At 38.5% G+C, this 23,628-nt stretch overlaps 2 protein-coding genes across 5 annotated transcripts in view; both read right to left on the bottom strand.

Annotated features, from left to right (window-relative positions):
- LOC130931209 (RNA polymerase II elongation factor ELL-like) overlaps positions 1-7,444 on the bottom strand; it is a 32,466-nt gene extending 25,022 nt beyond the window's left edge. The window contains exons 1-3 of the mRNA XM_057859799.1: positions 7,121-7,444; positions 2,011-2,055; positions 1,793-1,914 (exon numbers count right to left, since the gene is read on the bottom strand). Of these exons, the coding sequence (XP_057715782.1) occupies positions 1,793-1,914; positions 2,011-2,055; positions 7,121-7,243 (290 nt within the window). The 5' untranslated portion in view covers positions 7,244-7,444. The remainder of the gene's footprint in view (positions 1-1,792; positions 1,915-2,010; positions 2,056-7,120) is intronic.
- Positions 7,445-9,713: 2,269 nt separating this feature from the next.
- Positions 9,714-23,628, bottom strand: part of zgc:110158 (uncharacterized protein LOC553590 homolog) — a 93,163-nt gene continuing 79,248 nt past the window's right edge. For all 4 annotated transcript variants that reach the window (XM_057858784.1, XM_057858785.1, XM_057858786.1 and 1 more), the window contains 3 exons: positions 21,175-21,276; positions 12,394-17,089; positions 9,714-12,149 (listed from right to left, as the gene is read on the bottom strand). In XM_057858784.1, the coding sequence (XP_057714767.1) occupies positions 17,060-17,089; positions 21,175-21,276 (132 nt within the window). In that variant the 3' untranslated portion in view covers positions 9,714-12,149; positions 12,394-17,059. The remainder of the gene's footprint in view (positions 12,150-12,393; positions 17,090-21,174; positions 21,277-23,628) is intronic.

The following is a 23,628-nucleotide window of genomic DNA, read 5'->3' as shown; positions in this document are numbered from 1 at the left end:
ATCAGTCCACAAAATATTTTGCCAAACTTCTGTGGGGTGTCTAAGGCTACGTTCATACTACAGGTCTTAATGCACGAATCCGATTTTTTCGTGTTTTTCCGACTCGAGTCAGGCATTAACTTGACGGTCTAAACGGGACAAGTCGCATGGAAGTGGATCATTTCAAATCCGATCCACTTTCGTATGTGGTTCAAATCCGATCTTGGCCACATTTTTTCAGAACGTGACTGGCAGTCTGAACTGTCAAGACCCAAATCGGAATTCATGCAGCAATTACGTCAGCAAAGAGCAAGAGGCACGGAGGACGGCAGCCATGTAGGCATTAGCGCCTAGCTTGAACTCTGCTTTTAAGCACGAAGCGGACTTGACCACAGTCATAAAAAAATAAAATGAAGAAAAGAATAAGCCTTACAATTTTCGATTTTCATTATGTGCGCCGAATGAGCAATATTTCATTATTGCAGTCGGGGCAAACTGACGCACCCACGTCATGCACACACGTCAAGGCTCACGTGTGTGCGTTTATGCGTTCTATCAGTCGATATAAACTTTGAATATAAGACTAAACAGGGATTATTAATGTCTGTTATTTGTGTCCTCTTTATGGAAATCAAAATATGATAACTCTGGAATGACATAGCTACAGATAGCATGTGTAATTTGAATTGATGCTTCTGTGCATGCGGGTCTCTGCGTAGCGCATCATGGACTGCGAATTAGTGCGCATGTGTGATACTTGAACTGTCTCAATGGACAAAGGCAGTCTGAACGGGCACGCCAAAAAAAACAGATATGGCAAAAAAATCGGATTTGTGCATTAAGACTTGTAGTATGAACCTAGCCTAAGTGCCTTTTTTACGAACATTAAACGAGCAACAATGTTTTTTTTTAGACAGCAGTGGCTTCCTCCGTGGAGTCCTCCCATGAACACCATTCTTGGCCATAGTTTTACATGTAGTTAATGTGTGCACAGAGATATTGGACTGTGCCAGTGATTTCTGTAAGTCTTTAGCAGACACTCTTGGGTTCTTTTTCCCTGAGTATTCTGCGCTGAACTCATGGCGTCATCTTTGGCGGACGGCCACCATCTCCTTGGGAGAGAAGCAAAGGTGCCAAATTCTCTCCATTTGTAGACAACTTCTCTCACTATGGATTGATGAACATCTTTTAGAGATGGTTTTGTATCCTTTCCCAGCTTTATACAAATCAACAATCCTTGATCGGAGGTCCTCAGACAGCTGTTTCTTACCAGGCGCGTATTTTATAGTGGGCAGGGCAGCTGTAAATCACTCATCAGTGATAGGGCACACACCTGACTTAAAATGTTTGGTAAAAATTGGTTTCAATTGCTCTTTAAGTCTCCTTAGGCAGAGGGTTCACTTACTTATTTTCCCCCCTTCTGTCATTGTCTGCATGCTACCCTCATTAAAATATGAAAACCTGTAAATGTTTGGGTGTTTTTAGTCAAAGCAAACACTGTATTTTCATCTGTGTGATTTTGACAAATATATCATCACATTTGATGGTGATTTTATGCAGAAATGTGAGAAATTCCAAAAGGTTCAGATACTCTTTCATACCAATGTAATCATGTGTTGAAGTGTGACAGACGGCCTCGGGGCAGGCGGCACGCGTCAGGATCGACACTGTTCATCCGAAATAACAATTACTTAGATAATGTTCAGTAGTTGCAGTATAATCATCATGACAAATTTCCTTGAAATATCATGGCATACTTTTGAGGCCATGTCACATGACCTTGATGCAGGTAATCGCACAGCTTTTGCCTTACCTGGAGCTGAGTTGCTGGATGCAGTCAAAGCTGCCGTGCGGATTGTCGCGGGCGACATTGGTGACGCCGAACGTGAAGACCCTGGCATCGCCACCGTTCTTGGATCGGGGAATTGTGATTTTCTATGTTGGGGGCAATAATCAAACAGAATTAGAATCATAAAAGTTTACACAATTTTTGATTTATCACATAAAATCATGTTAAAACGTTTCCCTTACCCCTTGGTTTCCATTGAAACAGATGGTAGGAGGTGCATATGAAGCCTGAAAGAGAGGAGAAACTCACTTTGGGAAAACCACAGCGATGAACCTAAACTTTGATGAGTGCAAAAAAGGTGTTTTCCCTCTACTCCTCTCATCACTATGGCAACATCACTGAGGAAAAGCGCCGGAGTTTTAACTATGCCTTCAAAAACCCACTTCCAATTAGTGTGGTCCCGACTAGTCGACGTTATCGATGCCGTAAACACGTCAATGAGCACACCATTCTGTCGACGGTTAATGAAGGGCTAAAAAAAATTGAGAATGACGGACGCTCGGTATGCAAGCGGGGAAAGTCAAAACAGCGCACCGGAGTGGCCAAAGCATGGACTTATTTCAAGAAACAAAGGAGGGTACGCTGTCGTGTGCAGTCAATTGTGCCAAGCTTGCATACCACGTCAGCATGTCAGCCGTGAATGAACACCTAAAGCGTCGTCACCCAGTTGTAATTATGAAAGACGATAGGAGACAACAAGCTGGCAGATCGTAAGTCCATATAACTAACAAATTTTTTTAAATTTGTCTTTATATGTGTCATATCAACGTGCATCATTAAATTATTTTCACGTACAGTACTTCACTCCAGTGACACTTGACATTTATTTATCTACTCTGCTGCTGTTAAATTGGTATGTAAATGTACCACTGTAGTTTGAACTTGGTTTGCAAATAATTGTACAGTATTCTGTTTTTGTTCCTTTCACACAACATCCCAACTTCATTGGTATTTGGTTCACATACTTCAGAGAAGCAGTAGAAGAGGAGAAGTGCTGCAATCCAGGAAGTGTGTTGACTTCCTGTATCCTGCCTTGCTATATTTAAGAAACCAATGCTTTCATTTTTTGTACTTTAGGTTGTTTCAATTTGGTGCTTATGTGAGTGTTTTATAGCCGGAAATCTGAGGTCAGGAACTTTACTAAAACACGGGAATGCGCTCAATTTTTTAAAAAAAATAAATGAGTCTGAAGTATACCTTAGGGATTAAAAATTCCAGTAAGATATCAGTAAGACGTATGTTAGGTAACTTAGTTTAGTTTGATTAAGTAAGTATGTAGTTAAGTTCACAGTCATGTGAAAAAACTAGGACACCCTATGGATGCCTGTGTGTTTTCTAACATATCTGATCATATGGATATTTAATATGAATTTTAACAATCTTGAGAGATTCAAGTAATAGAACTAAACAATTAAAACTTAAAAAAAGATTTTTTTACAACTTCCTGAAAAATGTTATTTTAAATAAATGCAATTTCTGTTGAGTAAATTAGGGGCACCCCACATTCAATCCCACCTAAAATGGCTAAAATCACACACAGGGGTATCACACCAGGTGCACATAATTACAACATCATTAACTAGTGATTTGTAGGAAGCTTGCCTTATTTAAACCTCACATTTAGTTTGATGTGCCCGTGACTGCTGAAGTGAGAGAAAACACCATGGTGAGATCTGTACATGCAAGCAAACCCTCAAACATCTCACAGCTGAAAGTATTCTGCGTTGAGGAGTGGGGCAAAATTTCTTCAGACCGATGTCAAAGACTGGTAGATGGCTACAAAAAGCGTCTCAAAGTTATTCCAGCCAAAGGGGGTAACACTACCTACTAGGTGGTAGGTTGACTTTTTCCTCAGTTAGAATATGCATTCTGTTGATATAACGTATTGGCCCGAATATAAGACGACCCCCTCTTTTTCAAGACTCAAGTTTGAAAAAAGACTTTTTGAACAAATTAAATTATATACAGAAAATAATTACAGTACATCCGAAACAAATGATTATAACAATATATTTGAGAGAAAAAGCATGTTATTTTGCCTCATTATAATCTTAATATCTGAACATTTAAATATGTAAACTAAAGTGCAATCACATTCGCCAATGAATAGCCTCTGGTTTTTTAAATGTAAATAAACCAATCTATTGTGATAAAACAACAAAATTGTTATAACTGAATTAACCATCAAAGTGAAGTCTAACTGTAACTGTAGTCTTGAAACAAATCTGAATAAGGAAAAAAATTGTAATAAAATAATGCAAACTGGTTAAACTTAAAAGAGTAGCTGAGATTTGTCATGACAGAACATCGCTTGCTTCAATGATATCTGGCGCCATCTAGCGTCGTTAATGGGGAGAGTAGCTGAGATCTGTCATGACAGAACATCGCATCAATGATATCTGGCGCCATTTAGCGTCGTGAATGGGTATAAGGTCTAGACCGGGAATGTAAGACGACCCCCTCTTTTCAGTGTCATTTCAATGCAAAAAACACCGTCTTATATTCGGGCCAATACGGTAATTGATTTAATGAATAAAACAATGGTGATTTTTGTTGTTTACCTGCAACTAAATCACTTACTTTTCGCAGAGATAAAGAAAAACAAGATCGGACATTGATATGTGAACATTTCACACTAAAGAACTGAATATTTAATGGGGTGTTCTAATTTTTTTTACATGACTGTATGTAGTCAAGTTTAGAAAAGGTAAAATGAGGTTATATAATTAACTCATTGGCTGCCATACATTGTGAGTGACAAATCAAACCTGCTTTAGTATCCCTGTAAAATGGAAACTGTTTTTTGGAGTAACAGCCAAATAGGCCACATTTGACTGGAACAGAACACGGCCCCCACAGTCAAACATGGCGGAGGTTCCCTGATGTTTTGGGGTTGCTTTGCTACCTCTGGCACTGGACTGTTTGACCGTGTGCATGGCATTATGAAGTCTGAAGACTACAAACAAATTTTGCAACACAATGTAAGGCTCAGTGTTAGAAAGCTGGGTCTACCTCAGAGGTCATGGGACTTTCGGAAGGACAATGACCCAAAACACACTTCAAAAAGCACTAGAAAATGGTTTGAGAGAAAGCACTGGAGACTTCTAAAGTGGCCAGCAATGAGTCCCGACCTGAATTCCATAAAACACCTGCGGAGAGATCTGAAAATGGCAGTTTGGTGAAGGCACCCTGCAAATCTCAGCAGTGGCGCCTCCAGAGATTTTTCATAGGGGTGGCCAGATGGGGGCCACTTAAAATCTTGGGGTGGCCAAAACTAAAAGCCATAATTTCAGGTTTTCATTATATTATTGCAGTAAAAAGGTCAAGGGAAAACTATCAGAAAGACTTAAGGACACGGCTACTGATATACTTTGGTGTATTGTGTAACATTTGATGTTACTAATGATTTAATGTGCATAGTCCATACCTGTCCAGTCAACATTTTGAGGTCCACAACAATTGTTTTATTGTGTTATGTATAAATTAGGCATAAGGTGTACATTTAAGTAGGGCTGTCAAACGGTTAAAATTTTTAATCGCGTCAATCACAGCTTAAAAATTAATTAATCGTAATTAATCGCGATTCAAACCATCTCTAAAATATGCCATATTTTTCTGTAAATTATTGTTGGAATGGAAAGATAAGACAAGACTGATATATATACATTCAACATACTGTACATAAGTAATGTATTTGTTTATTATAACAATAAATCCACAAGATGCCATTAACTTTATTAACATTTCAGTGAAAGGGATTCAGAGATAGAAAGACTTGTAATTCTTAAAGGATAAATGTGAGTTTGTATATTGTGACTAAATATTGCCATCTAGTGTATTTGTTGAGCTTTCAGTAAATGATACTGTAGGGACTTAACTGTTCTGCCCAAATGCATGTTGGGAAGTTGTGCAACCATGACTGTGTGTGGTGGCTGCAAATGCTATATCTTCTCTGCGTTGGGTACACTACATTGTGTTAAGAAAAAGATCAACTCCTGTCATTCTTCCCAACGTCGCTTCCCACAATATTTATAGCTGCTGTGGGAGCGAAGACAAAGCTTTTGCCAATTAAAAGCACGGCCCCAATGAATGCTTGTATCTACTCCACTCTGCCTCTTATCTCTGTATATAAGTAAAATGGCGCCATTGTAGGCTGTTTGCGGCAATGCGTGAATGAGTCGTACCGCGAATGCGTTAATTGCGATAAATATTTTCACGTGATTCATTTTTAATTTTAATGTGATAAATTTGACAGCCCTACATTTAACAAAACAGAATAAATGCATTCATTTGGGAAGAAATGCATAACTGATGCTACAACAATCTAATGATTGTGGCGCCACTGAATCTCAGAGACCGAGAGCAGTTGGCCAAAGAAGAATAGTCTAAAATTCCAGCAGAGCATTGTAAGAATCTTATTGATGGTTGTGCAACCAAGTATTAGGCTAAGGTTGCCAATACTTTTGTCCGTCCCATTTTTGTAGTTTTGTGTAAAATGACAATGATTTCATTGTTTTTTCCTATTCACTTTTGTTTTTTTTTCATTACAAGGAAAATAAATGAAGATATGACAACAAAAGCATTTGTAATTGCAATCATTTTCTATGAGAAATTGAGCATTAGCTGACAGAATTGGAGGGATGCCAATACTTTTGGCCAGCACTGTATGTCCTTAGGTAGCATAGGTATTTAAAGAAGCATTTTTGTTGTTGTTGCTGTTGTTTAGGGTCATCTTCTGTCTACTTTCTGGCTGTCCCCCAAAACCCCTTCCTGTCTGATGCTTTCTCATCATAAATAAAACAAATGTACAACGACAATGGGAGTATTTCAAACTCCAGTGTGGAAGGACAGGTAAAATGGGGTGGGGGAGAGTATGTGGACGCCAGGTTCTAATGGTGTTAAATGTTTTTAGACTGACCAAAACTACTTCCCCTTAGATGTTGCTCATGGTAGTCGTACTAGAGAGAGCAAAGTTTTTGTCGTTGTTGGTACTCAACTTTGTCTACAAAAAAAGTTGGGAGTATAAATAATAGAAAAGTAGTCCCTAATATCTATACTCAAGTAACTTTGCGATACCATTTTTCTTTTAAACCTAAAAGTCCGTCATGCAGTATTTGTACCTCGTTACTTTGCGCCACTACCCAAGAACCGCAACTCTTTCTCTCTGTCTGTTCATGTTCTTTCCGCATTCTCTTATGTAACTGGGAATTCCATTTCAACTTAAGAGGGACATTTTTTTCTTTGAATGCTTAGCACGAGGGAAGCTAAAGGCGGCTAAGTGTGTTAGCTTACCTTATCGTGATGGAGGTTGCTAATGGCTGTCGCCGCGCTGTCAGTTAGTTTGAGGTGAAACACGGAGATGTTTGCTACCGAGCCGCCGCTGGACAGCCCGTAGCCGCGGTTCTCCTCCAGCATGGCCGCACGGTGCGAGGCCGTCTGCCCGCCCGCCTACCTAGCTGGGCGGCAGACTGCTGAGCCCAGCTCCGGGGTGAAGCAAGTGAACATTGGCCTGTGCTGAGGGACGAGAGAAAGTGGGGACCGGGAAAAAGGACTGTCTGTTGTCCCCTTTTTCTCGCGCTCTCTTCAGGAATAAGCCGTGTGACGTTCCAGTTCTAAGGCGGCCTTGATTGGCCCACAGGCGTAAATAAACAGTGACGTAAGAATGACGTCAGTAGGTTCACTTCCTGTTTAGTTCCTCGCCTTCATACATAGATATCACCTGTAGCTAGAACTACATTCTTAGGAGCACTGTGAGTAAATTGTGACGACCATTAGCACTTGCTGGCCATTTTGTGTCAGTGTCATTTGCTAAGCATAACATAATAGTCAACGGAGCGTGTACTTAGAAATAGCTATAAATTGCTGACATTTCAACCAATTTTTAAACAACTTGTTTTTTCATAAATGTCAGAGGCAGTAAATTAATGGCATATTCTAAAATTATAAATATTTTACAATATCGTACCTGAATCATAGCATAGACTTCATAACCTACTGACATGACATGGGAAACGGGGCTGATCCGTAGGGGCCTATTTTCAAAGACTTCAAATTCAAATATTCTCAAAACCAAAGCTGCTACCGACCTAAAACCAAAACAGGCACCTACCTTAGCCATACATGAGTCTCCATGAGCAGCAGTATAAAAAAATTCATAGTCGTTCTCTAATAAAATCCCGATTGAGGTATAACCAAACTTAAAATGGCGATAAAATTCTCAGATTTCAGCACAAAAATTACCAAATGCTGAGAAATCATCTATATTTTCAGATCAATCGCAATATTTAACATATCTTATAAGTTTTTGCCCAAAATACCAACTTATTTTTCGTTTATTTACTGCATGTTTTCAACAGCTACTAAATCGCTCAATTTTCACATCAGAAACTTAATACTTGAGGAAAGCATGCGGACTCAGTTATAATATATAAATAGATTACAAACAAATTCTAAAGCTGATTGTTTTTTAATATGGATGCAGAAATGTCTAAAATAGAATTTTGCGGTACAAAATCCAACATGGCCGCCGTAGCAAAACAAAGAGCTTTTTACGTTGAAATTCTTGTGAATAAATGCTTAAATCCCTGAATTCTTTATAGATATGGACATAAAACATCTCGATTCTTGGTTAAAAGTAACAACAACAAAACGGGCAGTTTGAATTTACTTTACTTAAATCTGTCGAAGAATGATGCTAGTCTGTTAGCTCTTTGTTATGATATAGGGGCTGCCACAACGGCTTATTCCGTTCAAATTTCTTGTGAATAAATGCTTAAATCACTGAATTCTTTATAGATATGGACATAAAACTGTCTCGATTCTTTGTTGAAAGAGCAAAAAACCGGGCAGTTACGCATCTATTTTAAGTACATATGTCGACGAATGATGCCAATGCCGTAGCGGTTCCCATTCTCCCATTGATTTTTTTCACAATGTTTCAAAATGCATGCATGGTAGGAAAAATAAAGTTTTTACCTTGAATCCTCAAACAAATCACTCTTGAGACAATCCTTCCTGTTTTTATATGGTACAGCTTTCGTAGTTCTTCGAAAATCCAAGCTTAAATCCAGTTTGGAAAGAGTGTGTGCCGTCTTCAGCTATTTCTAAATGAAGCTCGGCCCCCTATGTTAAGGCATGACGCAAAGAATGACGAAGTGTCAGGTCAATAGGTTATGAAGTCTATGATCATAGCAATGTTAATGAGGTTTGTGATAAACCCAACTGTCTGAAAAACCATCAAGATTTTGGGTTGAGAGTATTTTATTGGGGAAAATCACTTACCTTTGGTTCGCTGCAACGGAGCATGCACGAAAAGTATACTGCTTTAAGATGGCTGCGGGTATGCCACAGAGTGTAATTTTTAACATCTAGTTCTATATACATGTCATATGCTTGCTTCCGCAAAAGGGAATTTCCTCAAAACACTCATGCAAGTGACTATTTTTGGTCATTTATATAAAAACTGAGATTCCTTCTTTCGCTCCCAGCCCTCCCTGTTGAAATTGATTGAAAATCGTAATTAATGGCGATAGACCTCCAATCAATTGGACTGGTAGGCCTGGCAGCAATTAGAATAGAATAGAATAGAATAGAATAGAATAGAATAGAATAGAATAGAATAGAATAGAATAGAATAGAATAGAATAGAATAGAGCACAGATTTAAAATGATTCTCATTCAAATGTATTGAACATCTACTGCCGTCAATGGCACTGAAACATGAGCAATCCTTGCTAACTCGTTTGGACGTATATCTCCATCAATGGTAGCCAATAAGTTTAGTCAAACATACAAATCCCTTTGGGGAATTCAATTAAAACGTATCTCAAAGTCAAACAATGATTAAAAAAAAAAAAAAAAAAAAAAAAGGGAAACCCGGCTGCTGTTCATGGCAAAAGGAGTGAAGTCATTTTATTTGTTTTGAATATGTATCTACAACAAGGAGGGGGACACAGGCAAAAATGACATAATAAAAATAAAAACAAACAAAAAAATACATTATGTAATGCAGTTTTCCCACCTCCACCCCCCTTGATAACATTTTTTTTTTAATTCTAAAGAAATTTTACAATATAAAAAAAACAAAAACAAAAACATAAGAATAAGTAGGAACCTCTTATTTTATCTTTGTCTTTAAACAACACGAGACATTTCAGATGGGAAAACTACCTAACATTAAACAAAGCAAAGCCCCCCATAGGAAACAATGCCACATACTGAATACTGCTGAAATGAAATAAAATAAGTTGGAACTGAACAGAAACAGTCCTCAATACCCCCCCCCCCCCTTTTTTTTTTTTAAAATCTTACAGTAATTTACAACGGCACAAGAAAAATACAGAAATGCTCATTGATGTGGACAGAAATAAAAAGAGAATGACTGCATTTTTGGAAATGACAACTGGAAAAATCCTCAAAAAAAAAAAAAAAAAAAAAAAAAAAAAAGATCCTTCATAGTTTAAAAGAGATATGTGTCAACAAAATGGCCTCCTCTCCGATTCACAGTTACAATTGTGCGTGACGTTTCAAATCCAGGAACTCCTCCTCATTTTTTTAAATAAACATTTGCCAACTTTTCCCTAAATGTCAGCAAATGCGCACATCCTGTCACAACCCGCGTGCACACGCACAAACACGCGTAGTATGTTTCTGTGATTTGAAATATCAAAACATGTCAATGATATCAAAACATATTATACAATATTTACAAAAAAAAGATGGGAGGGTTCAGCATTAATATAAATCATAATTTGATTGACTAGGTTAGAAAAAATGATTAAAAAACAAACAAAAAAACGCGATGCCACCCCATCTAGGGACCTGCCTGGAGCCAAGTAAGTTGGGACCCCAAAACTTAAATGTACTCATCTTGGACAGTCTAGCAGCAAAAAAAATGAGAAATCTTAGTACTTACCGTATTGGCCCGAATATAAGACGGTGTTTTTTGCATTGAAATAATACTGAAAAAGAGGGGGGTCGTCTTATATTCACGGTCTAGACATTATACCCATTCAGGACGCTAGATGGCGCCAGATATCATTGAAGCGATGTTCTGTCATGACATATCTCAGCTACTCTCCCCATTCATGACGCTAGATGGCGCCAGATATCATTTAAGCAAGTGATGTTCTGTTATGACAAGTCTCAGCTACTCTCAAGTTTAACCAGTTTGCATCATTTCAATGATTTCTTTATTCAATTTTGTTTCAAGATTACAGTTACAGTTAGACTTCACTTTGATGGTTTATGCAGTTATTGCAATTTTGTTGTTTTATCACAATAGATTGGTTTATTTACATTTCAAAAACCAGAAGCCATTCATTTACGAATGTGATTGCACCTTAGTTTACATATTTAAATGTTCAGAACTTTTTCTCTCAAATATTTTGTTATAATCATTTGTTTCAGATGTACTGTAATTATTTTCTGAATAAAAATTAATTTGGTGTTCAAAAAGTCTGTTTTCAAACTTGAGTCTTGAAAAAGGGGGTCGTCTTATAAACAGGGTCGTCTTATATTCGGGCCAATACGGTATTGTGTGATGAATTATAAGGTAAACAAACAAAACACAAGGGACCACTGGAATCAGATTGTGTGTGAGCAGGGGGGCTCCCTCCCAAGAAAAAAAGCTGAAGTACTTTGTGGGGTGTATCTGGTTGGTGGTCTGATGACATCACACAGATGAAGACACGGTGCTGTATATTTACACCTTTGCTACCAGTGATGTGGCTAATTGAGGTCCTGCAAAACTGCATCATTGAAAATATGCCATTTCTACACAATGGTGGTGAATTATTTATGTTTCAGTGCCATTGACAGCACTAGAGGTTCAATCAGTTTTGACTGGGTGGGGCAAAGGAACGACCCCCTCCCGTTCAAAATAGATTGGACGTCTAGCACCGTCAATGACAGCCAATGAGTTAAATGGGTGGGGAACGATCGCTATCAGCCTCTCCTTGTAAAAATGCATTGGACATCTAATGCCGTGAGTGGCAACCAATGAGTTATTTGTTGGTTGCATTTCAATCACAGAACTCTAGTTTTTTTTTTTTACCTGTGCAATCTGTTTCTGTCTTTCTCCTTTCTGTCTAAGGCACAGGTGTCAAACCGATTCCAGAAAAGGCCAATTGGGTGCAGGTTTGCTTAACAATCAATGAAGAGGACACCTTTTCACCAATCAGATCTTTTACATGTGTAATCAGTTAAACTTTGTCAGGTGCTGCTTGTTTCAGTAGGAAGTTCATTGGTTAAACTCTCTGCACGGTATCGGTTGGAACAAAATCCAGCACCCACTTGGCCATTTCTGGAATCGGTTTGACACCTGTGGTCTAAGGCAGGGGTTTTCAACCCAGTCCTCAAGGCACACTGTGGGTCCTGGTTTTTGTTCCAGCCGATCCAGCAGAGACAGTTGAACCAATGAGGCTTCTGCTAAAACAAGCCACACCTGACTGCAATCAACTGATTGCACTTGTAAAACACCAGATTGGGGAAAAAGTGTTGTCATCTTGTTTGGTAAGAATGAAATCCTGCACCCACAGTGTGCCTTAGTGGAATAGGTTGGGAACCCCTGGTCTAAGGCCATGTCTACACGTAGCAGGGTATTTGGCGAAAAGAAGAACTTTTTCTACGGTTTGGCCTAGGGGTGTGACAAAATATCGAAATGGTGATATATGGTGATACTTTGTTTGTATCCCAAAAGGTTATCGATATGCCCCTGTCAAGAATCGAGATATCGTTTTAAAAAAGTGTCAATTAAAAAAAAAAAAAAAAGGCTGCCATTGACGGTGCTCGACGCCCAAACCATTTAGACTGGGAACGTTCGTTCATTCGAAACCAGAGCATTCACAGTCATTCGGTCCGATTTTTGGGGCTTGTATAGGTCACTTGCTTTACATTTTAGGGCATTTACAGGTCATTTCCTGTTGAGTTTGAGTCACTGCCTATTCATTTGGGTGATTCTCAGGTGACTTCCTGTTCTGTAACGCAAAATAAACAGCAAGTGACCCATAAAATACCCCAAAATCAACAGGAAGTAACTGAAAATCAACAGGTAAATGACCTTAAATGGCCCAAAATTACTCATTGCTCAGCCTGGCATTGGCTGCAACTGACGGCCATAGACATTCAATCCGTTTGAAGTGGGAGGGATGGCAGCGAATGGGAGGGATGGCAGCGAATGAACGAATGTTGGACGTCTACTAGTGATAAACTTATTCCAATTCATAGCAAAAATCTTGTTTTCTGTTTATTAGTTTTTTTTAGAATATCCCAGAAGGATTTTCTGACCAATGTATCAGAAATCGTTGTATCGCTGTATCGTCAGATCATCGTTATTGTGAGCTCTGTATCGCAAATCGTATCGTAAGGTACCAAGAAGTTCCCACTCCTAGTTTGGCCGATCATCCACACTCACATGCACATTTAAACGAGGGTTCTTAAAAACTCCTTCAGAAGTGAAGATGGGCGAGTTCTGCGTTTGTGGCGCCATCATGTGGACACTGATAACCGAAGCTTTAACTGTTGGAAAGTCAATGACTGCGACAAACTTTGGTTCTATGTCACACATGAGACCAATGTTTACATTGTTTACGTTTAGATCTAATAGAAAGATGCTTTTTGATTACATTTATTAACCAACTCTTGCATTTCTTCATATTGAAGAACACATGTGAAGGATGGGGGTATCATGGATGATTATTTATCGCGCATTATTATGAATTTACTGAAAAACGAATGAATGCGGTTGGCTATGGAAGCTTTTTTTCCCCTACAAACGTGCTGGTGTAGAAGTAATTATTTATTCTGGACGTATTAGGGCTGGATCCTCGGTTTAAAAAAAACCCTGCTAGGTGTAGGCATGGCCTAAGACTCCATTAAAGCGTCTGAAGGCCATTAGCTACATATAGGACAGCGGGTAGCCAATGCATAACAAAGAGGCAGGACAATCTCAGACTGGCATTTGATTGGCTAATATAGTACTGTGCTAGGCATGTGCTGGTTTCAAGGTTTACCGTGGTATGAAAACGTCAGTTTCAAAACCACTAAAATTTTTCGTCATCGCGTCGTACGGTATTAGATATTTTTATGTCCCAAAAATGCAGCGAGAAATGGCTTAAGTGGCAGCGCTCACCCCTCCCCCTCCGGTTGTTGCTCTGTTCTGTGTGTCAGTGACACTCTTGTCGCCGTCAAAACTACACCTAAGCTTTTTCAAAACCCCCTCAAAAAAGTCTAATCTAGTACGGGAGTATTTCGGCTACCGAAAAGAAACAGACGGCTGCGGCTTAGAGGAGGAAGGACAGCCGACGTGCAGGCAACACCTCCAACATGATTTCACATTTATGTGACCATCATCCGTCACTTTACACAAAATGTAGGCTAAGTAAATGCTGTCATGAACGTTTCCCACCAGCTACGAGAGTTCACTCCAGCGTCTTTCGTGTGTCTAGTGATGGTAAAACAAAAACTATAACGTGAGCTTGTTAACGAGGCTGTTCACGTGGCTAGTTAGCATGCCAAGAAGGCTAACTAATTTTCTCTCTATTAGCGTGCTTTTGTGAAGTCTTCCGCTATTGTAAACATCTGTTCAAATTAGGGCTGCAGCTATCGATTATTTTAGTAGTCAATTAATCGATGAACTAGTTAGTTCGAATAATCGATTAATCGGATAAGTAACATGAAAAATTAAAATACCTGAGCTAAGCTTCAAACGGTATAGAAAAATAAATGAGGATCTATGTACAACAAAAGAATAATTGGCTAACTTGCATTGCAAAAGTCCGCTAGCTTAAATGCTGTAAAATGCTAACGTTTTTTTACATTGTTCTTAACAAATTGTTCAGACACAAATTCCCACAAAAAAACGGCTAAATATATTTTTAAACTAATTTACGAATGCATTAAAAAAAAACATTAGCTCAAACAAAAACCTGGCTTACGTTGGTCTTAACAGAGAGCAGTTGGATTCAGCCATGTGAAATGAGGCAGCCCAGAGGGCAGTTTGTCCACCCTAATCAATAAAACTAAATGCAAACACTTTCAAAATAAACCATTACAACGCCACTTTAATTAAACGAATACTCGAAGCAACAAAACTTAATTCGAATATTTTATTCTAATCGAATACTCCAGTTAATCGATTAGTCGTTGCAGCACTAGTTCAAATTAACATTTTCATAATATATCCTGTGGTGTTTTTTTTCCTCTCTGGCGACTTTCTGTGTTGAGACAGGATGTGTGTGTGTACAATGTGTAAATAATGATACAAGTTATACACACACAGTCTCTTGCGGTCACTCTCCATTAATATTCAACCAATTAATATTAACAGTAGTGGTATATTAACCCAGAACAGGTGAACATACTCACATTCCTGCATAATAACTTGGACTGAGAGAGAAATATGTAGAATATGAGCAAGTCTCTAAAAATGTGAAGTGCCTGCAATATATATTTCAATTTTATTTACAAGTGGTTTTACTTTTTTTATGGAAAATAATTATTTTTGTTCTAATGTTTAGCAACTTGAGCTGCAGCTGTGAGTTTAGTCTATAAGTTCCATTTATGTCAATGTTATTTAAAATATTTCCGTTATCTTTTATTTTATTTATTTTGACATTATATTCTTGTTGAATGTTGTGAAAAATTAAAAAAAATCCTGTTCAATGGGAAAAAAATTAACCCATATATCTTAAAATAATACATTTTAGAGTTATAATTGCAATAATGTGAGCCCGTGGTATTTTTGCTTAGGGTTATCATACCGTTAAAATCTCATACCAGCACATGCCTAGCTACTGGCTTTTAAAAAGGTGTGTCAACAGCTATTTTCCCTACTTTCTGGAAATACTGGCTATTATTTACGTTTTTCGCCACTATTATAAACCGGAAACTGAAATATTGTTTGTATTGAAATTAAATCATTTTCAATTTTCCATAGTATATTATTTGATTCATGCACACACTGAAATTCTTTCAAATTAAAAATGATTTAGCTTTATGGGACAAATATTGTTACGAAGTTAAAATTTGATTAATTAAAAAGCCTATAAATTATTCCGATTGAATTTTTAAATCAAGTCCCACTCCTACTTTAAACACAAAATGGCTCACTTATACGTATTTGCTAGGTTCCTTGCACATGGCCAAATCAGATAAATAAGATTTTTCTTTACAGTTTTGATATGGCAATTTGGCGTTTATAGGCTCATAAGTCAAAGAATTAAAACTAAAAGTCCATAAATAAATAGCACTGCTCTTTGTCTGCCATTCACGGTGATTGACAAACCAGAGTTGCTTTAAAAATGAACTAGTTTTACGTCGACCATGCAGTAAAATGACCACTTACAAAACTGAGACTAAGGAAATAGATTAACAATCTTTCTACTGTTCTAATAGGTTTAACGTTTTTCATAAATTAACTCATTGGTAGCCACTAAGACGGCTTCTATGTTAGGATACCATAGACGGGAAGGCGGGGGTGGAAGGTATCTGGCAGCGATCGTTTCATCACAAACAAATTGCTTAACAAAATTACGAATTGGCTGAACAATGAGTTAAAAAGAAAGGTCGTAGGGATGAAATCTTACCAGCAGGGAGAAGTGAGGTGACATCATTTGTGTGCACATAATTAGGCCGTCTTTCACAAAGTAATGTGCCTTCTGAATGAACAAAAAAGGAGCATAGTTATAATTAATAACAATAACAATACAATAATAAAAAGAGCAATGATACAATACATACATACTTGGAAAAAAACAGTTCATTACAACACCTCTGTTAAAAATGTACAAACAGAGATTGGGAGCAACACATTAAAAACAGTTTAAAAAAATAAAATAAGTCCGACTGTGGATGACGATTCCAGAAAGCAGCGTCCTCGAGCGTGTCTCACACTCCTTTTTCTCCGTTTGTCCTCGTTCATTGTCTAAAGTCTGAGAAGAGCCTCTTCCTGTTGCCCTGCTGCGTCTTCCCGCCTGGCCCGGCGGCCATTTTGCACGCTCCTGGTGTCCCCGTCTTTTTCACCAGAGTCCCGGTGAGTTTCAGGGGCGCTCCGGAGGAGGACGAGTGCTGCGGTTCACGCGTGAAGAAGGTTGAGAAGGAGAAGGCCCGATCCGAGGATGAGGTAAGGATTGCGGGAATTAGCGGGAGGGGGAACAACACAAAAACAGGTGCAGGGGTACAAAAAGGACGAAGGGAAAAAATAACCAACATAAAAAAAGGAAAAAAATAAAATCACACACTCATCGTCATGTTGGGAGAATACTGAAAAGAGAGAGAGGGGGAAAAGGAGGGTTAGGAGGGCACACATGAGTGGATGTGCAACATTTAAACACAAGGGGGCGCCCCCAACCAGCACTGGGATTTGCTAAATGCGGCTTCGATATAAATTAGCTCAACTGAATGCCGTTTATATTAAGTTAAGTAAGGTAAAGTAGGGTTAAGTAAGTCAGGTAGTTTTATTAGACTGCCTGGAAAGAGGTCTCAAGTTCTCGCTCACGTTGTTCTTGGTGAGGACGCTGACTAAAACTGCTATTCCTCTGTTATTCGTGGAGGATCAGAATGAAATTTGGTACGTATATTCTAGAGATGAACAGAGATTAGAGCTGATCAATTAATTAAAGACTAACGGTTGCATGTACAGTGGGGCAAATAAGTATTTAGTTAATCACTAACTGCAAGTTCTCCCACTTGAAAATATTAGAGAGGCCTGTAATTGTCAACATGGGTAAATCTCAACCATGAGAGACAGAATGTGAAAAAAAAAAACAACACACAAAATCACATTGTTTGATTTTTAAAGAATTTATTTGCAAATCATGGTGGGAAATAAGTATTTGGTCAGTACCAAAAGTTCATCTCAATACTTTGTTATGTACCCTTTGTTGGCAATAACGGAGGCCAAATGTTTTCTGTAACTCTTCACAAGCTTTTCACACACTGTTGCTGGTATTTTGGCCCATTCCTCGATACAGATCTCCTCTAGAGCAGTGATGTTTTGGGGCTGTCGTTGGGCAACACAGACTTTCAACTCCCTCCACAGATTTTCTATGGTGTTGAGATCTCGAGACTGGCTAGGCCACTCCAGGACCTTGAAATGCTTCTCACGAAGCCACTCCTTTGTTGCCCTGGCTGTGTGTTTGGGATCACTGTCATGCTGAAAGATCCAGCCACGTCTCATCTTCAATGCCCTTGCTGATGGAAGGTAGATTTTCACTCAAAATCTCTCGATATATGGCCCCATTCATTCTTTCCTTTACACAGATCAGTCGTCCTGGTCCCCTTGCAGAAAAACAGCCCCAAAGCATGATGTTTCCACCCCCATGCTTCACAGTGGGTATGGTGTTCTTCGGATGCAATTCAGTATTCTTTCTCCTCCAAACACGAGAACCTGTGTTTCTACCAAAAAGTTCTATTTTGGTTTCATCTGACCATAACACATTCTCCCAGTCCCTTCTGGATCATCCAAATGCTCTCTAGCAAACCGCAGACGGGCCTGGACGTGTACTGGCTTCAGCAGGGGGACACATCTGGCAGTGCAGGATTTAAGTTCCTGGCGGCACATTGTGTTACTGATAGTAACCTTTGTTACTGTGGTCCCAGCTCTCTGTAGGTCATTCACTAGGTCCCCCCGTGTGGTTCTGGGATTTTTGCTCACCGTTCTTGTTATCATTTTGACGCTACGGGGTGAGATCTTGCATGGAGCCCCAGATCGAGGGAGATTATCAGTGCTCTTGTATTTCTTCAATTTTCTAATAATTGCTCCCACAGTTGATTTCTTTACACCAAGCGTTTTTCCTATTGCAGATTCAGTCTTCCCAGCCCTGTGCTGGTCTACAATTTTGTCTCTGGTGTCCTTCGACAGCTCTTTGGTCTTGGCCATAGTGGAGTTTGGAGTGTGACTGACTGAGATTGTGGACAGTTGTCTTTTATAACGATAATGAGTTAAAACAGGTGCCATTAATAAAGGTAACGAGTGGAGCCTCGTTAGAAGAACCTCTTTGACAGCCATAAATCTTGCTTGTTTGTAGGTGACCAAATACTTTTTTTCCACTCTAATTTGGAAATAAATTCTTTAAAAATCAAACAATGTGATTTTCTGTTTCTTTCCCACATTCTGTCTCTCATGGTTAGGGTTTACCCATGTTGACAATTACAGGCCTCACTAATCTTTTCAAGTAGGAGAACTTGCAGAATTGGTGGTTGACTAAATACTTATTTGCCCAACTGTATATTCTAGAGATGAACAGAGATCGGGGCTGATCAATAAATTAAAGACTAACTGTTGCATGTAGATTTTGAGTTAACCAGAGGAGGGCATGGCTGATTCTCATGAAGCTAACCTAAGCTATGTCTTTGAAGATTTTAGGAATATAGTCATGAAAACCTGAAATAGTTCATTTTTTGTTGAAAGACGGTTATATCGATTATATGGCCCAGTCCACCATTTGTTACCAAAATAATATTTTGTATGTTTTCTTTTAAAACTGATTGTAGTCGTAAATTCATTATTGAGGCTGTACTGGCTGAGTGAAATTGTATTGGTTCATTCCACTCAAATGGATCTACATGAACTCTGATTTATAAAATCCATATGTTGCTAACTAGTACCCAAAAAAACGTTTATACTCACGGTTTCCAGTCATTTTTTTTTATAATTTGCGTTTTTGTGTCGCTTTTTTTTCCCCCCCGTGGCGTAGTGATATTTAGATGGCGGTTTTAGGTCACGTTCACCAACAGGAGATGAGTTCTGTTGCCGTGGTTAAAGATAAAACAACATGGCGTCGACCGAATCCAGCATCCCACTCGGGCAAAAGACAAGAAGGACAAGGGAACAGCCTTTCAAAGTTACTCAAAAGGGATCAAAACGATGCTATATGCATCTCTCATCTGTCCAGGGTGAAGACGTGCAGGACTTTAGACGAAAACGGTGGGAAACTTACAGAGCCTGCGTCAGACAATGGCTTTCTCTTCAAGCTACTAAGGATCTTGCTAAAAAGTTCAACATTGTGTCGATAAGGATTTTTAACAACTTTGACATTGACTACAGGTAAGCAACACACACGCCTTTTGTTGTGATTAATAATGAGGTTAGCGGGCTTCTGGTCAGATAACATATGAAGACTTACAATGTGAATTCTGGGATGTAAATGTGATGGCCATTTTAAGAAATTCCCATTATTATGTTAGATTGTCTTACATTGAGCAAAAAGTTTAGTTTGAGACTTGTATAGCATTGCCATTAAATAACTGGGAGGGGGTCTTTTGTAACTGTGATGGTCCAAATAGCGTCCAAATATGAGGATTTTGTTTCATCTAGGCCACACTTGTATAAGCCAGGTCTTCATGAGTTATATGTGTATATATATATATATATATATATATATATATATATATACACATATATATATACACACATATATATACACATATATACACACATATATATATATACATATATATACACACACACACACACACACACACACATATATATATATATATATTTTTTTTTTATTTTTATTTTTTTTTTTTTTTTGCCAATTAGATTCACAGTTAGGCACAACCAAAATGTATACATAAGGCGCGCTGGATTATAGTGCACTTTCAATTTTGGGGGAAAAATAAATTATTTAAGTTCACCTTACAGTTGCAAAAAATCTTAAGGTACGGTATGGTAAGTATGTTATTTAGTAGTTTGGTTGGATTCTGTAAGTATGTAGTTAAGTTATTTAAGGTAGAATAAGGTTATGTAGTTAACTGATTGACTGGCATTGATGGTGACAGATAAACCAAATTCCCTTTAAAAATGAACGGTTTTTAGAATTTTGGATTGGACGTCTATTGCCGTAAGTGGAACCAAACATTATCATTCAATGTCAGTCCTCCACTTCAAATGGATTGGATGTCTAATATTGCCAATGGCAGTGAATGAATTCAGGTAGAAAAACTATGTGCGCAGGTGAGATAAAGTTAGAGAAGGCATATTCTGAACAATCATATTTCCATTTTAAACACCAAAGTGATAGCCGCTCCAATAGTTTTCTTTGATTAATGGAGATGAGGTGTTTGATAATCATGTGTACAGGCAGAGAACATGAATTTACTGGCAATTAGTAAGCTGATACAATGCAAGAAGATGACGCGTTTTGAAAAAAGAAAACTTTTGACTGGACCTTTGTGGTTGCGCTGAGGTCCGTTGAGAAAATCTCGATAAGACAAAAGTTGTAAAGATATAAAATCTCACACACATATATAAAATCAGGGTGCCATCTACTTGCAGTGGTCAGCTGGTACGTTGGGGGAGCGTCAAGGTGGAGCATTTGGGGTACACAGTGTGGGAGACTTACACTTTCGCTTTGGAAAGGATTCAAGAAGTTTCCGCCCATTTCGCCGTCGTCTCGCGGCGTTCCCGGTGGGTTGTTCATGCCCCCCATGTTATTCGGGGAACTCTGGACAAAAACCAGGGAAAGAAAAAACGTAGTAAGACAGGACTGCAATGTTTATTGAACACTAATACGGTTTTAAAGAAGTTATGGCTTGTTTTGTGCATATAGTAAAAACACAGTAAGGAGGTAAACTGTGGGAAAAAAAAATTACATAAACTTATCAAAGTTGAAGTTTGCAACAAAAATCATTCAAACTGTTGCTTAGTGAAATTAATTAATAGTTTAGAAACATTGGCCACATGGAAACAATATTCTGTTATACACAGTACAGTTACATATTTACATAGTAGTCAAGCTTTTCTCAGTGAATAGTATTTGGTTCCAATGCACACCTACAGCCGCTATAGTACCGTATTGGCCCGAGTATAAGACGGCCCTGATTATAAGACGACCCCCTCTTTTTCAAGACTCAAGTTTGAAAAAAGACTTTTTGAACACCAAATTAATTTTTATACAGAAAATAATTACAGTACATCCGAAAAAAAAATATTATAACAATATATTTGAGAGAAAAAGCATGTTATTTTGCCTCATTCAAATCTTAATATCTGAACATTTAAATATGTAAACTAAAGTGCAATCACATTCGTAAATGAATGGCTTCTGGTTTTTGAAATGTAAATAAACCAATCTATTGTGATAAATCAACAAAATTGCAATAACTGCATTAACCATCAAAGTGAAGTCCAACTGTAACTGTAGTCTTGAAACAAATCTGAATAAGGAAAAACATTGCAATAAAACAATGCAAACTGGTTAAACTTGAGAGTAGCTGAGAGCTGTCATGACAGAACATCGCTTCAATGATATCTGGCGCCATCTAGCGTCGTCAATGGGTTTAAAGAGCATATGACACAAGAAAAAAAGTCTTAGATGGCATTATCATGTGAATTAGAATCATATTTTGAGACGATTCGACTATATACAACAATTTAGACAAGCACAGATGACGAGAAATTAGTCTTTTAATCTGCCGGTTAGCCACGCCTACCATTATAGGGCTTTAGCGTCGCCAACAGGTGGATGACATCAGCGGTAGACTGGGCTCATCAGTTTTACTAGTCAGCCCATTGAGGGGGAATTATTCAGAACGAGGAAAACGCGACGAAAAGAGCCGCAAAATGTCACTGTTTCAGTCTCTCTACTCCAATAATTTTACAGGATATTCTTTTTATCCAAGTATTTTCCCCCAATAGCTATATAAATGGCTTGAGAAGGACCAGTCAGCCCGTCGAGGGGGAACTAATCACAACGAGGAAAACGCGACGAAGAGAGCAGCAAAATGTCATTGTTTCTGTCTCTTTACTTCAATTATTTTTACAGGATATTCTTTTTATCCAAGTATTTTCCCCAATAGCTATATAAATGGCTTGAGAAGGACCAGTCAGCCCGTCGAGGGGGAACTATTCACAACAAGGAAAACGCGACGAAGAGAGCGGCAAAATGTCATTGTTTCTGTCTCTTTACTTCAATATTTTTACAGGATATTCTTTTTATCCAAGTATTTTCCCCAACTGCTAAATAAATGGCATGTTCATTACAAATAAGTCTTGTGCTGAATGGAATATGAAATAATAAAAATGCATTTATTCAGGACGACATGGCAAAATTACTCCATAATGGTCAAAAATGTCAACTTCACCTTTACTGTCGCACCTCCCGAACGATATTTTATGACACCTAAATCGGACATATGTCATTTCCCTTCCCCGGCTTCGGAGAATGTAAACAAACCAGAAGCCGTGACAGCTAGCCGACATGCTAACCCGAACCGAGTGATGTTTCAAAGTCTTCGAAGTGGAAAATCACACATAACTAGCCTGGATTATTTGACATGACGACCCGTTTGTCGATTGTCTTAGTGGATCGGCAAACCGCCCGGCGGAGAGCAATTTACAGTTCGTTCCCCGGAGGAGGGTGGCTGGATTTGTTGTGCAGCTAACGTGCTGCTGCTAATGAGCATTAGGAGAGCTTTTTACATGCCTATCAATGATCAAACTAAGTAGTCCTTCATTTAAAGGAAGTTTGTAGTGTTTACTTTGTAATCGCTGTATTCGTATTTGACATAATACAAAACAAGATGTTTACTCACTTCCTCGTAAGTCCAATGGTCCCACAGTAAATATCCACGGTGAATGGGAACCTTTTGAAACTCCAAAAAGGCGCATACGCCTCTCCCCCACACAGAATGATTTTTCTGCAGCCGTTTGGCTGGCGTGATGCGAAAAATAAACGTATTAATCCGCAAAATCAGCTGAATCCTTCGTCCTCATACACAACAGTACACTGTAGCGTGAAGAGGACGTCTTCTACCGTCCACGTCACAGCGCCCTCCTCCTCAATGCAAGACCGAAG

Source organism: Corythoichthys intestinalis, chromosome 15 (assembly GCF_030265065.1).
Source record: "Corythoichthys intestinalis isolate RoL2023-P3 chromosome 15, ASM3026506v1, whole genome shotgun sequence".
In the NCBI taxonomy this organism is placed as follows: domain Eukaryota; kingdom Metazoa; phylum Chordata; class Actinopteri; order Syngnathiformes; family Syngnathidae; genus Corythoichthys; species Corythoichthys intestinalis.
This window is presented reverse-complemented; position numbering and strand designations above follow the sequence as displayed.